The sequence below is a fragment of the Monopterus albus genome, unplaced genomic scaffold (genome assembly GCF_001952655.1).
Source record: "Monopterus albus unplaced genomic scaffold, M_albus_1.0 scaffold31.1, whole genome shotgun sequence".
NCBI lineage: Eukaryota > Metazoa > Chordata > Actinopteri > Synbranchiformes > Synbranchidae > Monopterus > Monopterus albus.
Genome location: NW_018127911.1, coordinates 3,902,242 through 3,918,542, shown reverse-complemented (window position 1 = coordinate 3,918,542; position 16,301 = coordinate 3,902,242). Strand labels below are relative to the sequence as shown.

General features: G+C 40.4%; 3 protein-coding genes across 5 annotated transcripts in view; 1 reads left to right on the top strand and 2 right to left on the bottom strand.

Moving 5' to 3' along the window:
- The window catches only part of cpox (coproporphyrinogen oxidase), a 7,193-nt gene extending 4,879 nt beyond the window's left edge, over positions 1 to 2,314 (bottom strand). Inside the window, 6 exon segments of the mRNA XM_020596737.1 lie at positions 778 to 919; positions 1,043 to 1,153; positions 1,323 to 1,466; positions 1,557 to 1,833; positions 1,836 to 2,117; positions 2,177 to 2,314. Of these exon segments, the coding sequence (XP_020452393.1) occupies positions 778 to 919; positions 1,043 to 1,153; positions 1,323 to 1,466; positions 1,557 to 1,833; positions 1,836 to 2,111 (950 nt within the window). The 5' untranslated portion in view covers positions 2,112 to 2,117; positions 2,177 to 2,314.
- Positions 2,315 to 2,497: 183 nt separating this feature from the next.
- On the top strand, positions 2,498 to 8,423 carry ccdc181 (coiled-coil domain containing 181). 2 transcript variants are annotated; one of them, XM_020596735.1, is made up of 6 exons: positions 2,498 to 2,998; positions 3,968 to 4,076; positions 4,420 to 5,397; positions 5,569 to 5,715; positions 7,065 to 7,228; positions 7,669 to 8,423. In XM_020596735.1, the coding sequence occupies exons 2-6, from the start codon at positions 3,975 to 3,977 to the stop codon at positions 7,838 to 7,840; spliced, it is 1,563 nt and encodes a 520-aa protein (XP_020452391.1). In that variant the 5' UTR covers positions 2,498 to 2,998; positions 3,968 to 3,974; the 3' UTR covers positions 7,841 to 8,423. The 2 variants fall into 2 exon arrangements, with proteins under 2 accessions (XP_020452391.1, XP_020452392.1); XM_020596736.1 differs by lacking the exon at positions 7,669 to 8,423 and adding an exon at positions 5,794 to 5,879 and having other exon boundaries at positions 7,065 to 7,142.
- A 4-nt stretch (positions 8,424 to 8,427) lies between these two features.
- The window catches only part of p3h2 (prolyl 3-hydroxylase 2), a 50,128-nt gene continuing 42,254 nt past the window's right edge, over positions 8,428 to 16,301 (bottom strand). The window contains exons 6-16 of one of the 2 annotated variants that reach the window (XR_002274646.1): positions 13,866 to 13,955; positions 13,353 to 13,393; positions 12,979 to 13,070; positions 12,696 to 12,823; positions 12,488 to 12,583; positions 12,083 to 12,233; positions 10,940 to 11,057; positions 10,672 to 10,747; positions 9,960 to 10,100; positions 9,188 to 9,626; positions 8,428 to 8,608 (exon numbers count right to left, since the gene is read on the bottom strand). Coding sequence is in view for 1 of the 2 variants with exons in the window: in XM_020596734.1 (XP_020452390.1) it covers positions 9,534 to 9,626; positions 9,960 to 10,100; positions 10,672 to 10,747; positions 10,940 to 11,057; positions 12,083 to 12,233; positions 12,488 to 12,583; positions 12,696 to 12,823; positions 12,979 to 13,070; positions 13,353 to 13,393; positions 13,866 to 13,955 (1,026 nt within the window). In the remaining variant the exon portion in view is untranslated. Of the gene's footprint in view, positions 9,627 to 9,959; positions 10,101 to 10,671; positions 10,748 to 10,939; positions 11,058 to 12,082; positions 12,234 to 12,487; positions 12,584 to 12,695; positions 12,824 to 12,978; positions 13,071 to 13,352; positions 13,394 to 13,865; positions 13,956 to 16,301 lie in introns of both variants that reach the window. The other variant, XM_020596734.1, reaches the window with a different exon arrangement.

Here is a 16,301-nt window from a genome sequence, read left to right as displayed (position 1 = left end):
ACCAACTGTTGTCACCTTCTCACCCAGCTGCTTGGCGATGGTCTTGTAGCCCATTCCAGCCTTGTGTAGGTCCACAATCTTGTCCCTGACATCCTTGGAAAGCTCTTTGGTCTTGGCCATGGTGAAGAATTTGGAATCTGGATTGATTGATTGCTTCTGTGGACAGGTCTCTTTTATACAGTTAACAAGCTGAGAGGGCTCCCAATGTCAGCTCGTTACCTGTATAAAATACAGTTGTTTCTGCCTTTCCCAGGAGGAGCCATATGTTTTTGACTGATAGGGGATCAAATACTTATTTCATTCATGAAAATGCAAATTACGTTATAACTTTTTTGTAATGCATTTTTCTGGATTTTTTTTGTTATTGTTGTGTCTCTCACTGTTCACATAAACCTACCATTGAAATTGTAGACTAATCATTTCTTTGTTAGTGGGCAAACTTACAAAATCAGCTTGGGTTCAAATTATTTTTTCCCTGACTGTAAGTGTACTTCCCAAAATGTCGTACAATTGCACATATCACTTATTACAAGCCACATCAGATAAACCACACCCATCTCTTTCACAACACTTGTCATTCACTGACTAATGTCATGGCTCAACGGTTTCTCTGCAACTGCAGATTTTTGGTAGTGACATCGTCTTATCATCATCTTACAGCAGGGGTACACCCATTGTAATCCTCACACACAGTAATCAAATGTGTATGTGCTAACACACACACACACACACATTTATGAGGAGTTTCACAAACCAGGCATTAATCTCGAGTCGTACCATTTCTTAAAGTCAGGGTAGTACTGCGGGTGGTGCTTGTCACAAGCGTCCTTCAGGGTCTTGTGGAAGTGAAACGCATCTTCTTTATTAATATAAACTGGAGTGAGGTCTGTTCCTCCACCAAACCACCACTGCTTAGTGCCTGGAACACAAACACACAATATGCACAGACAAGGAAGAAGGAAACAAGGGTTATCATTCATTCACTTACTCAATAGTGTCACTGACACCAAGACACAAAAAGGACAGAAAATCACACACTCACCATCTTCCTCTTCAATCTCAAAATATCTGTAGTTGAAGTGCACTGTGGGGATGTGGGGGTTCTTGGGGTGGATAACGGAGCTCACCCCCATGGCGCAAAAAGGCAGCTTACCTGGGAGAACACACTGAGCATATCAGACACAGCCAGTGCTCCCAACAAGAGCATCTTACAACATTATTATAACAAGCAGGCTCCTTGATACATGGCATGTTACACTGAATGAAGGTTACCACCCCCATAACTGAAAAACATATACAAATATCAAATCAACAGAACTCACCATCTTTCCCCTTGAGGACTTTCCCTCTGCTCCTCATTTGCTTGGCGGCTTCCTCAGTCAAATATCCAAACACCACAGACACATTTACCCCGGCCTTCTCAAACACCTTTCCATCCTGCATCACACAGCTGATTCCTCCACCACCTGACACACACACAGGGGGAGAGAGAAGGGAATAAATTAAAAGACAATGCCGCAGCTTACCATCACTGTATCAGATGAGGCTCCATTCACCTTCCTTCCTCTCCCACCGGTCCACCTGGAACTTCCCACCGTCTACCTCCTGCAGGGCTCTGCAGAACTCAGCCTGCGTCTCCATAATTAACATCTCCATCCTCGTACGCATGTCATCTTTCCTCCCCTGTAGCACGCTTATGTCGGTCACGGGAGGAGACATGAACCCCCGGCATCTTTCCAGGATGCTCCCTTCCTGATCATTCACCTCAGTGGCTTTGGAAACTCTCGTCGCCATCTCTGCACGCTGGAAGTGGTTAGTGTTGGCCAAGAACCCACTGCTGTTACCGCTGCGGCTCCACTTAGCGCCAGGGCTCCTCTTTTGGTCTTACCAGCTGCGGATCTTCCTGCGGTCCCATGGGACATAAATCTTACTCCGACACCTCTTGAAAACCATCTTGTCCCCGGAAGCAAATTCACTAGCGGGCTGTGAGTGGAGGATAACTGGGAATGCAACACTCCTGCCCTAGCAAGTCCCGTTAAATGTGAACTCAAACATCGTTTCACCGTAGTCTGAGCCGTTTTGTTTACTGAGCAAAATACGACGGTGGCCATTTGTAGGAGAAAACACCCTCAGTGTGCAGCAGTCGGTGGGATTTACTGCTCTGAATAGCCTGTAGGAGAAAACACCCTCAGTGTGCAGTGGTCGATGGGATTTACTGCTCTGAATAGCTGCTCAAAACATTATCAGAAGTTGTATGTCTACGTGCATTCAGTCAAGTACTTCAAGAAAAGGGGAGTATAGTTCCTCAGTAGCATAGAGACAACACGGGAAATGTCGTTCTACTTGTTCGTGGTTTTGAGCTCTCCTGGTGTTGAAAGCCTAAAGTAAACTACACGACCCAAAGGGCAGTGCGCCCAGAAAAAAAATGTGGCGTTCAAGTACTTCTCATACACTCAGTCTTCTGTGAACACCAGTACGGCTGAACTAAATGCTGTTGCTTTTCTCAATCTCTCACATTTGACCGGAATTAAATGAAATCAGCGTATGTAATTACAGTATCCCGATGGACTAGAACGTAGACCTATGTGTTATATGGGGTTAAACGGCCCTTTTCACAATATAGCATTTTCAGTATTAGACTAAGTTTCCTACAATATTCTAATAGTTGCTTTTCTAAAGTTTCTAGATATTATTTGGGTGTTTCTTTTTGTTTACAGTGTGTACAAGAAGATTTTTATTTGTTGTGAGCGCGTTTTGGTGCGTGTGTCCTGACTACGCATGTGCAAGTAGTAAAGCGTGTTGTCGATCTCCTTGGCGACAGGCCTATAAACCTTTTAGGGCTAGAAGCAGATTATGTGCACGGATATTGCCACGCAGACGGCACTGCACGGTGTGGGCCATTCACATGGAGATATAGCCCAGTTGCAAGCCATTCTAAGTAGATGTCTTCTTTCACCGCTTTCAACAAATAGCCCTACGGAAGAACCTGCAGCCGGTGGTAAGTTTTCTAACAGTATTGCCACATTTTGACAGGTATTTATTCCTAGTAGATGAAAAAATACCAACCACTATTATATCTCTCTTCTGTTTATTTTTTATTAACTGCAGAGCTATAAAGATAAATTGGATTATAGTCCTTTTGTGTTACATCCTTTATTGTAGCCATTGAAAGTGGCTTTGTGGTACAGAAACACAGATAAACCTACTGTATAATAAACACACAGGCGTTTTGTTACAAACATGCCCCATATTTGTAACACAAAAGCATAAATAGAAACTGACCTTGCGCTACTGATTTCTGTCCAGTAGAGGACAGCAGAAGTGGTTATGACCTTTGTAAATTAATGCAGTTTGGAACAGGAATTAATGGTGTATAAAGTGAAAGACATTGGTGCCACTGTACAAAAACTAAAGTAACATAATTCGGAAGATTACACTTGCAGTTTGGTTTGTGTGATATAAATACATTACCTTTGACCTTTGATTTGTCATTTTGAATATCCAAATTGTACTCTACTGTAGGCTGGGCTGTTGTATGTCTATGAACGTCCTCGATCACCCAGGTCATAAGATATATAGCATTGCCACTGATCAAATCTGAATGGTGGGCTCTCCCAGATATGATAGCTTGTACTGACTACTCATCTTGATGTCATGAGGTGGCAAATTATTGGCAAATAAAACAGTTTAAAGTGCAATTTTCACAACACAATTTATAACATTGTCATATTCTTCTTTACATGAATTTGTATTTTACTTTCTTGAGGATATTTATTTTGATATTTCAATTTTTCCAACTAGTATATTATTACCAACACTATAATCTCAAATCAATAGGAATCATTCCAAATAATAATCAACCATGAATATAAAGATCACATTTATTGGTTATCTGTCCAGCTAATGTTGAGATGTCTCATTTATGACCAATTGGCTGATGTGACTTTCGCATCTGATTTTGTCTCAGGTGAATTATGAGTGGGGTGGTTTGCAAAAAGTCCCAGGAGGAGTATGAGGATGACTTTGAGAAGGATCTGGACTGGCTGATCAGTGAGGAAGGCGGAAGCGAGGACCAGGTAAGCTGGGCCACACTGTGCAAAGGGCAATTTCTATAAGACCACCGGGCAGACTGATGGCATCTCCTATTTCTTTTTGTGAGTGGGGTGTTGTTCTGCTTGTTGCAGTGACAGTACGTACTGTTGAATTACCTGAGCTTGCACTATTTGCATGTGAAACCTATTCTCTTGACATACTTCTGCTGTCCCACTGCTGGATGCAATATTGATGAACACACTTAGGGAAAGGCTGTTATCACTCCAGCATGCCTATTATAGTACCTGCTAAATACTGCTGCTGCTCTGTCATGAACATTGAACCAAATTGATGAATGCAGCATGCCTCTGTCTTTTCAACCCACAGGGTCCTGACTGTAATGACATTGAGGCAAAAATTGACAAAGAACTGGAGGATGCTGAGAAACAGCAAGGAATGAAATGGAAAGAGAAAAGCTACAAAGAGCAAAATAAAGGCAACAAAACAGAAGCACCAGAAGAAGATGAAGACAGGTGGCCCTCACCTATGGAGCCTTTAGAATACGACTCAGATAGAGACAGCCCAAATAAATCATCACCTATAGTTTCACCTCCGCCAGGGATGGATGACCAGACAGATGAGGAGAAGAAGTACATTCTGGAGAAGATCCAGCAGGCTAATCGGGAGCTGCAGGATCAGGAAACTCCAGATTTGACAAGACGTAGGCGACTGCATTTTAAAGAGATGCTGGTGGACCTGGTGGTACCTCCATTGCAGTTTGATAAAGATGGCCCCACCGGCAAGGTGGGTGGTGGAAGGGGCTTCAAGGATGGAGCCCCAGATGGAGATGCAGAGACTGAAATGTCAGGAAGGCTTTCCAAGCTAAACCTTTCCCCTTGGGAGGGACGTGTGAGTATCGATGGAGGACAGGAGGTAAAGGAGGGCAGAGTCCTTGTAGAAAAAGATGGGAAATTTGATCTGGTCAGCCTCAAAGAGGTGGAGAGTGGAGGACTTCTCCCTCTTATAGCAAACAACTACAGTGATTTCTCACATTCCTCCCCACATCACCAGGAGCAAGCTGTGAGCCCCAGTAAAAACCATAGTTCCTCTTCTCCTCCTTCTCGTGCTGGCACTTCCTCCTTCCAGCAAGGTGTCGATCACTTCCTGGCCCCCAGACCTCCAGCACAACCCAGGTGCAGGCCCAGCTCAGCTAGTCACATACAAAGAGGCAGCCAAAGAAGAGGTAGCAAGCGGAGGGTGCAGTCGGCCACTGGGACGACCTCCAAGTCCACATATACCCTCTCCTCCCACCAGAAAGAGCTGCTGCAGAAGATCCAGGAGAGGAAGGAGAAGCTGGCCAGAGAGGTAGGAAGGAAGTGACATAGTTGCTCAAATAGAGGTCTGAACTCTCAGCAGTCAAGGAAGATGTCAAACATCAAATGAACAAAATAACATATCCATTGTATGTATACAGTGTTTCCACTTTGCACAATGTTAATTATATAAATGTTTTTAATCACACGTTTCCCATGTTAGGCAGAGCAGAAGAAACATGAAGAGGAGGAGAACAAGAGGCAAGAGAATGAGCTGGCATTCAAAGGCTGGCTGCTGAGAAAGAGAGAGCAGCTTCAGGAACAGAGAAGGATCCACCGAGCTCAGGAGATGGAGAGGATGAATTCTACAGTAAGGCCACAAAGGAGTATGCAAACCTTTCCATCCATCCATTCATTTATTATCTGTTGTATATTGCTTATCCTGTAGAGGGTTGAGGAGGAATCTGAGCCACTCCCAACCAACACTGGATGAGAGGTAGACATTGGACAGTCTATCACAGGACTACACAAAGGGTAAATCCCAGTTCCCTTCCTTATTCTAATGAGCAAGAATCAAGGAGGCTTCCTGGAGGAGCCATGTGCGAGATACACAAAAGCATCCCTTGCAGAAGTCGTTTATGGACTGACATGCCCCATTAGTGAAAATCAGTTGGTGATTGAAAGTTTCGGTTAAACGACCAGAGGAAAAGATGTCTCATGTCTTTAAAAATGTGTTTCCTCAGTTCCTATCTTCTCACACTCTCTTCTTGCATCTTGTCCTCACATCTTATGTGGGCAGGACTAAGACACAAGTAAAAGATTTACCAGTAGAAACAGACAACCACTCACACCTAGGAGTGATTTATACTCACCAGTTAACCTAACCTGCCTGGTTGTGAATTGTGGGAGGAAGCCAGAGTACCCAGAGAAAATTTACACAGGCCCAGGGAAAACATTTACTATTTATGAAGTACTAGGTGTGATATATATTGGAGCTTGCTTTAGATTATCAAAATGAAAATAAATATTAGTCTGCACAGCCAGGGATCAACACACCCAGGTACCTGGCCTAGCCTGTCACCCTACTTGCATGACACACGAGCCTGATTCCTTCCCCTGTATGTGGTGGGTCCACAGGGTGGTGGCTCCATGCCATTTTGTCTTGTTTTGCCCCACCAGACCCCATGGCTCACAGCCCGGCTTACCAGCTCCCCTCCCAGGTCTGACTCCAGCAGGATGCCCCGTTTTCCCTAATGCAGGTGAGGTAGCGAAACTTGAAGTGGCCATTTTCTTCAGGGTTTTTGAATTGCTCTTAGTCTGGTCCCTTCCCTGGGACCAGTTTGCCTTGAGAGACCCTACCAGGGCCTAATGCCCTGGACAACACAGCTCCCAGAATCATTGGGACACACAAAACTCTCCACCTTAATGTGGTACATATGTCATCTGGCCTGGGAATGCCTCGGAATCCCACTAAAGGAGTTGGAAAACGCTGCCAGGGAGAGGGACATCTGGACTACCTTGCCGAAACCGCTGTCACCATGACCTGATCTCGGATAAGTAGAAGAAAATGGATGGATGGAAATAAATATAATTTATTTACAGAGCAAGATGGTTCAGTGTAGAAAATGTCACTGGCAGCCTATTATTGTTGGCCACATAAATGAACATTTGCTGTCATTTCCTTTTTATTACCGCATTAATGTGCGTTTCTTTACACAGAAAGACTCTTCACACAGTGACCCAGAAGAGGCCTTCAGGCTGTGGCTTCAGAGAAAGCAGGACCAGCAGAGGAAAGAGAGACAGCTGGTGGAGCTGAAGAAGCTGGAGGAGGACAGTGTTTACCTCTTACATAACCGTGAAGAATGTGAAAAGGCCTTCAAACTGTGAGTTCACTTTAAACCTTTTATAATTCTGAACCTTGTTTGCTGATTTACATACCAAATTTTACATTATTTTGACATTTTCAACTAACATTGTAGTAATTTAAACTTTTTGGTGCATTATTACTATTTATCACTTTATAAAGACAAACTACATGAGTAAGCTATCATCTTTACTGACCTCTGCTGGAGATTGAGGCAATTTTCTCCTATATGATGTGGGTTTCCGATGTGGTAGCCTACATATGAAAGTTTAAATAAGTTAGTTGCCTAATTAGCTGCCTTTTTGTCATTTGCCCTTAGAGTGAGGCCATTTGGCTTTTGCAAATTAGATTTGTGCTCACAGTCACTTCCTGTTAGTGCCATGCTCTGTCATGATGTTGCAATAATTCACGTTGTATGCAAACAATGATCCCATCTATCCTAATATTCTCCATCCTCAGGTGGGTGAAGAGGAAGCGAGCTGAAAAAAGAGCAGAGCAACAGGCAGCTCGAGAGCGCTCCCGCAGGTTGGTGCTGGAGGAGCGACGTGCGCGATGCATGCGGGACTTGGTGTGCACTGTCAATGAAACCAAGCCATTCAGATTCAGCGAACAGCTGGCCTACCACTTCTGAAACAAACCCTTGCATGCCTCTCATCAAAAACCTAATTTAGATCCTATTTTGAAGCTGCAGATCTCATCATACAGTAGTTTAACCACAGACTGGACAGCACACAACTTGGCGTGGAACATACAGTAGTTTACAGCTGTGTACAGTTGTTGCTAGAGTTTTTTTCATTTCCATTTCTGCTCTGTTAAAGCAGATTTCTTTACCACAGTGACCTCTACTCAGTGTAAACAACACCTAACTAATTATTAATTAACATGAAAATATATTGAATAAATGATTTTTACTGTATTTACTTTGTATTGTGGCCGATGCAATTTGAACAGAGCTCTTCACAAGCTGTTGTGCAGCTTAAATATGAGAGCTGAACCATTCTCTACAGTATACTTTTTATCAGCAAGTATTTATAATATACAAGGATACATCACATTTTAAGTATATACCTGTAACAGAAAAATGCTGTTTGATGGTATGAAACAGATAAACCACAGTTTCTTGATATAAGAAGCATTCTTAGAATGAAAGATGCTGAAAATATGACATGAATAAATCAAATAAAAATACACCATTAAATATACATGTGTAATATTATATTTTTAATTTATAGGCATATACATTTTTGTGTGCTACAGAATTTTATAATTAAAGACCAGCGAAACAAAAGTGACCAACCTCATAACAGGACAGGAGGTTTGAATCTATAGTATGTAGGAAAACCAAAGCCACTCTCTTATGTTTGTTTCCACTGGATTTACAGTGCACGACTCCGCCTATCTGTACGGTCAACACAAAAGCAAAGAAAAAAAAGATCTTACAAATATGTATTCCTTGAAACAGGAATGAATGACATCTTTTATGAAAATAAAGCTTCTCATATTTAAATTCTGACAATTATAATAACAGCTGTCTTATTAAAAACAAATAAATAAAAGTAAAACATAAACATGCTCGCATCATGTCAGTGAACATGTGACCCAGTATTTTGCTGTGTGCGCCCAAAAAAGAGGAAGTGGATGAAAAAGCAGGGACAGAAGACATTTCAGTTTCAGGCTTGACACACAGGGACAACTGAGTGCATTATCATTAGATATTCAGCTTATAAGAACATATCTTATTGTATGTGATATTTGAGACAGATACTCAAATTAGGAAAAAAACAGTGTACTGCCTACTTTGAATTTAATTGTTACTGGCACAGGGGAAAAACTATATGGAATAAATTAATGTTATTACCAATAGCATATTTACAGTAACTCTACCTTTGTAAAGATGAAAGGTAGTTGAACTACTAACCAATGAGACCAAGGTGTGTTTTTGTAAGTGTAAGTGTTTTTGAATAAAACCCATATTCACCTAGAGTAACAACGGCAAGCACAGCCCAAAGCAGAAAATGTCAGCCGCTGTTCTCTTTGCCTTCTTCACAGTTCAGTGAGGTTACAGGTATGAACAGTCAGCCTACTTTTCCAGAACTGGATTTTGTTCTTAACTACATGTATGAGAAGGAACCAAAAGTAAACTCAATGGGAAGTGTCAAGAAGCACAAAAACACACCTGACAGACAACACACAAAGTGACAATATTATTAATCTTGCACTTCAAACAGTACAAAAATAGAATATATGTTCTGATCCAAAGGTCAATAAATAAAATATATAAAGGGAACTGATCAATGGGACAGGGTGAGGATGTGTTTCTGCTTCTACAGTTCATCTTTAGGATTGATGCTGAGGCCCTGACCCCACACAGACTGTGTGTCTAATGTCTGGATCACCTCATCTGCCTGTAGTCTCTCCTATAAAAGAAAAAGTATTTAAGACTTTAATTTGGGCACATAGTGAATATATGGACTCTTATTTTTGTAGGAATGAAATCTCTATTTGTCAGACCCAGTTTATGATATTAAAAGCTGCCTTGTAAATTGCGATGCAGTCAGATGGAAAAGATGGATCCTTACAGTATCTTAACCTTATCTTGTCCAGGCTACTGTAGAAAATTAACTCAGTAATCAAAGCAATGTCCGATTAAAGGAAATTGCAACTTTACAACAATTAAAACTTTTATTTGATCCCCAAATTACTATTACTCAGAGGCAACATGGCTGCCATAGTACATTAATTATGTTTACCAGTTCTCTGTAGAGTGGGTCCAGGGTGAACCACAAAGCCACAGCACACCTCTGCCCACTGGTAACGGCCTTTACACCGTGTGGATTCTCCCCTCCTGAGGAGAAACCCACCACTCTGCCACATTTGGGCTTCACTGATGCCTACAAACAAAGACAGTGCAGAAACATAGATTCAATTGTTGGTTCACTTTAGTAAGATCAACACTTCACCATTCTTTTCAAAGTTAGCTTTAGTTTTAAGCCAAAGGTTCGTCCTGCTGGAGGACTGAATCGTAGGTGAACAGCAGAGCTAATCACAGGCTGTTTTTATGAACACACTGTTGTGTTCTCCTCTGCTGGTTCTGCTAATATGATGACAAGAACAATATACCATGAAATGATTCATTCTATGATTTAACTTCACAAAGCCTGCATTTAGTTTTAAACACTTCAAATCAGATGGGTTTGTTTGACTAATTCATAAAGAATCTAACATTAAAATTCTTTGAGACTGGTTAAATGCTGCAAAAGTAATTATTTTTAGGTCCAGGTCAGTTTTTAAAAACTATGTCTGTTAGGGGTATTGATGAAAACATTGTCACTGTAGCAAATGAACAAATAACTTGATTGGACAAAGCATGGCTGCCCCCAGTGTGTTTCAGTCGTCTGGCCTACAGTAAGCAGTACCATATTCATATTTTTCATTGTGAAGTAAATCTCATTTCCAGCTTACTGTGACTGTTTTAGCATCCATTTCTGTGAATATGAACTCCCCTCCTTCAAAATCTCCATTTAGATATAACAGTGCACTGAAAAAAAAATAAAGTAATGGAGAACAGATCAGTAGTGCAGGGATATATAGATAGATAGATAGATAGATAGATAGATAGATAGATAGACAGATAGATAGATATGTGTATGTATTTCATTGCATAATTAAGATGCTCCAAAGAAGATGTACTGTATTTAATTTGTGTGTGTTTACAGAAGAAGCATGATACCTGTAGTCTCTGTACGTGTATGCTGGTGGTTCCTTCCAGCACTCATTGGCGTCAGGGTCCAGCAGACAGTTGTCAGCGTGGATGGGATGGCTCAGGTCATTCCTATGGTCTTGCTGACCTGGGAACATACAACCAACAGACACAAAAAGATTAAATGCATATCTACATAGCCTTTTACAGTGCAAAAGTGAACTCCAAGGAAGAAAAAATGTCTTAAATCAAGGTAAAAGATACTTGTTTTTTGTCTGACAAGATATCTCTTCTTGCCCGTGTTTTTATGTCATATAATTTCAGTTGTGCCAGCTTGTTTCAGCTTTTTTTTTTTTTTTTTAAACTACCAATCAGGGATTTTATTTGCTTTCTCTTTTTTTTATTTTTATAATGACAAATGATAAATATCTGAATAGCTGAGCAGAGTGTGCTGGAGTGTAGCAGATCGTAGTGGAGCAGGGAGAGGGGATGCTGGGTGGAGCAGAGTGAACTGATTTGGAGTTTCATGCTAAGTTACACATTGTAGCCTTAATTATTGAGATATTATAAACTTGTTACTGAGATTTTGATGCTGGTTCTGAGTAACTAAATGCTTGAAATTAGAATTACTACAATTATAAAGCTGTTCAATCAACACTGGCAAGTACAAGCCTACTCAGTATCAGATGAAACACACTTGTTTTTAGTCCAGCTACACTACTTTTAAGATATCTATGGGTTTTTGAAACAAGATATTTTTACTTGTTTCTAAAAATCTTGGCAGGGGAAATTTTCTTGTTTTGTTGCCAGATCATTTAGCTTATTTTAAGTAATAGTCCCCCCTTTTTATGACTTTTCTTGTTCTTGATAGCTGAGTTTTGCAGTGTAAATAATATACACAGGAAATATCTTCCTTTTCCTTCCTGTGTTTTGTATTTTTAAAAGGTACTAATATCCTATCAACATAGTATGTTAGCCATCGCAGACAGCAGAAGCATTCATTAAAACTATTAAATCTATAAATCTGTTAGCGTGCAGTGTTTGTACTGTAATTATTAAAGAATTATTTAAACTCATTCTGGGTGTCCTTGTTAGAATGTCAGGTAAAGATGTACAGTTACATCAAACGATGGTGCATGTGTTTTGGTGTGAAGTGATGTGTGGGGGAATGACCTGTTATGGCTGTCCGGCACACCAGGTGTGTGTAGGAGAAGTGAAGAGTGGAGCTGAGCAGGAAGTATGACTCGATAATACGTCTCACTCGCTCACTGGTGTCATAGAAGAGGCGGGCGCTCCTCATGGGCACCCTGCCCTCATAGCCATACTGTAGGGAAGAGAAAACAAAAACAAAGACTGTAACATGCAGTAAAACAGAACATCAGGAATAATAATGAACAGGTGATAATATATTGAGTAAATGTCTTTAATAACGACACTACAGGTAATTGGATCCAACAATATATCCCCAATGAATGGTCAAATACAAGCCCTGAATTTGCTTAGACAAAATACAACAGGTTCGATTTCATCTTAAAAAGTATTAATTAAAAGTTAGCTCGTGTTGAGTGGTTAACATACTTGCAGGGTTTTGAGTACTGTGGCTCCTTCAAACTTCTCATTGGGAGTGTGTGGTGACATCCTGCCTCTGTAACCGTCTCCTGCCATGGTGACGATCTGGATAAAAAACAAAAACACAGCCAGACATAAGCTTGAAATGCAGATTCACACAGTGAACTTTGCTGTTTGCACAGGGTCAAAAACTGTTTTTACTGTGTAATGTCCTTACGTGTGCCAGTTGTCTGAGCTCTGCACACTCCTCCTCAGATATAACATGATCCAGTAGCACTCGCTGGGTCCCATTCAAGGCTGCAGAGTTCTGCACCAGCTGCACGCTGTCATACAGCAAGGGGCCGCCTAAACAGTTCACAGAACAATATTTAAGCAACGTAATGCGCCATCTCACCCATGGTGGTCAGAGAAAATAAAATGAACACTAATGACTCCATTTTAACATTATAACTCCCATTCTCTATGATCTCTGGTAGCAGCCTCACAGTGAAGGCCTATACCTTCTTTGAGATGTTGTGGAGCAGCTATAGTGACATTCTTCTTCTCTGAGATGGGAACGTACTCCATCCATCCGTCCGTACCAGAGGGAATCCTGAGAGAGCAGAGAACAGAAAATGCAATGAGAGCATTATATGTAGACCAAAACAGTAAAGCTGCAGACCAGAAAACCCACAACAATGAAGCTACAAATTACTGTGATAATTTGTGGGTTTGTCACTATGAGCAAAACCCCTAACATTACACATAGCCGTTTCTTCCAAAGATATTGATTATAGCAGCTTTACATTAACATTTGCATATGCAGCTTTTACTACTGCAGAGGAACTCGATGTTACATTTTGAAAAGTTTTACAGTTGCAGAGATCCTTTTTACCTGTTCGAATCTTCTCTTCCACCGGTGCTGCTCCAGTAATTCTACAAGAAAAACAAAGGGAAATCTATAATCTCCACATTTTATACCTTCAAATGTTCTAGTGCCAGGAAGTAAATAAATACATGAAGAATACTCCAGGGGTGGACTAATGCTTTGCAATGTAATTTTACACGCTGTGTATAAGAAATGTGAAATATGACATGACCCAATGTGACCAGTAGGTGTTGCTGTTGAATGCAAAGACAGCGGTGCAGGGCTGGTGCCAGACACCTGTTACCCTGCAGTGAGTCAGCAGGGCCACATTAGGGCGGCTGCACACCCCAGACATCAGAGTCATGTGGCCTGACTTGCAAATATCTGCCTGTTAAATTACAATCCTCTTTTCATTTCTGGGCAAAATTAAGAATTAAAGACATTGGTGTGTCAACAAATACTTGCAGTTTGCTTTGACTTTTAGTTAAAAATGAACCATGAACAGTAACATTGGGAAAATGTTATAATCTAATAACTGACCCCTTCGATAAATTCAGCACCCATGATTTTGCTGCCAGTCAGAAGGAGTTCCAGTTCTTGTTTATGCCTCCTTAGGTACCATGCGGCTTTCTGTGAAAACACACATACACATCAGTGGTTTAAGGTAAACAATCCCCTCTGTTTTTAAAGAGGATGTAGATGCATGTCATCATTATAGAAAAGATGCTTGTGCTCTAGAAAATAAAGAAAAATACCACAAAAAAATATTCCATATCCAAGCCAACGCCGAACTACGAGGAACATCTGTTAATACTTTTATTTATGAAGTTTGTATTGAACATGCAGTCACAAACGCACATTAATGACATTCTTCAAGTTGAACTGTTCTGTGCTCACATTTTCAGTAATGACAAGAGGTTTTATATCCATAGCAGAGCTCATCACAAACTAACTGTACTCTAGTCCCTACTCATTCACAGACCATTTAAAGGGAACCAGAGTGAGTTACTCTTCCCCTCAGCTCTCCTCGCCTCAGTGCCGGGGTTAATAGAGTGTGATATATTCTCTCTTTCTCTGTGTCCTCTCAGAGGCACAGTTTTACTACCGTTTCCTGCCTGAAGTAAAACATGAATGGAAGTTAAGTCTGGTGTTTCTCAAGCCTGTAATAACACTTTATCATTGGGTGCTGCTTTTGGCTTTGCAGAAAGATCAGTTGCTCAAATCAATTAAATCCAGTGTCACATATATATTTACACACAAGACCAGCGGTGGAAAAGTACTCAAATTCTTTAAAAAGTAGAAATACCACTGTGTTGAAATACTGTTACAAGTAAGTTACTTAAGTGAACGTATTAGCATCAAAATATACTTAAAGTACCAAAAGTCAAAGTACTTACACATGAATATACAGTATATTGTAGATTTGTGCTGTAATTACTGATGCATTATTGTGAACATCACAGTTAATGCTGCAGCTGGTAAAGATTGAACTATTTCATGCATGCTTATAATTTGAATTACTGCTGGGTACCTCGTGAATTTTCCACCAGGAACAAACAAAGTCTTATGATTACAGTGTATATATATATTTTATCTTATTCTGAAAAGTAAATAGCAACTAAAATGATAAAATAAATGTAAAAATGGAGTAAAAAGTACAATATTTACTTCTGATATGTAGTGAAGTCAAAGTATACCTCAAAATTGTACTTAAGTACAGTAAAGAGGTAAATGTACTTAGTTACTTTCCACCACTGCACAACATACTTTATTTAAAGCACTTCACAGCAAACAAAAGAAAACAAACAGCAAGAAATGACACAAAAAGGGGGGTGGAAGAGAGAGATTGATATTCGTAATAATGATAAAAGTGACGATAATAATAGTAAGACAACTGGGTGAATTAGATACAGTAGTGGCACAGTAGCTGAATTTTTTCTGAGTAGGTTAATCACAGTTACAGCCATTTCTCAAAAATACAGAAGAAGCGAAATGTGCAGCGGAGGGAGGAGCAGCTATAAAGGACACCCTGTCCTCATGGATCAGGGGGTGGGGGGGGGGACAGACAGAAGTTTCTGATCAGAAGATCTCAGGTCTCTGATAGCACGATATGGAGAGAGAGCTCAGCGATATAAGAGGGAGCCAGACCATTTCAAACTGAAGACAAACAACAGAATATTAAAGTTAATTCTCTACAGCAGCTCACAGGGAGTGATACGCTCCCATTTCTTTCATTTAGTTGACTCTTGCAAGCTGTATTCTAAACTAACTGGAGGTGTGATAAACAAGCCTGAGAGATACCAAAATATTGAAAGTCACAGTAGTTGACTGGTGAGAAACTGGACGAATGGATGAGGTGCAGAGAACTGAGCAGAGTTTGGACATGGTGCAGAACCAATTGATTTGTTTATCAACCTTCACAGATGAGTTGAGCACGACTCCAAGAATCATTGCATCATGAGATTTAACAAAAATGGGACAGTGACTCAAGATGAGAAATAATTTTGTTAGTTAAATGGTTGTGACAGATAGACAAGGACAGAAAGTGCCTGTTCAGTACACATCCTGACTGATGCCGGATTTTTGAATCCATTATCAATAGTGAGATTTGAAAGTTAAAAAAAAAAAATTGATAATATATTGGACATTATTCATTTGCTCATACATACATAACAAAAATTATACCAATCCCCTAAATGTTATTAGGATGGATATTAAACTTGTGGTGGGCAAATTATGTAATAAAAATGACTCTAAACATATGTTTCATACCTTCAACTGATACATACACTGATGATATATTTACAAATAGCTCATACTAGCTGATTTATCTGTTGAGTTCTAGTGTGTATGTAATATGTGAATGTATTCTGGGCTATGTGTGTGCCTATGTTTTCATACTGTATGTGTGACACAATGAGAAACAATGTGTGAGTACTGTTGTGTGTACAGTGTACTGTACTGTACATCTGAGTA

What these genes read in the sequence shown, in the direction of transcription:
- ccdc181 (XM_020596735.1), top strand. Translation starts at nt 3,975, where the DNA reads ATGAGTGGGGTGGTTTGCAAAAAGTCCCAGGAGGAGTATGAGGATGAC. An exon ending in TGGAGAGGATGAATTCTACA is followed by an intron (nt 5,716 to 7,064) that starts GTAAGGCCACAA and finishes TTCTTTACACAG; the next exon opens with AAAGACTCTTCACACAGTGA. An exon ending in TGTGAAAAGGCCTTCAAACT is followed by an intron (nt 7,229 to 7,668) that starts GTGAGTTCACTT and finishes CTCCATCCTCAG; the next exon opens with GTGGGTGAAGAGGAAGCGAG.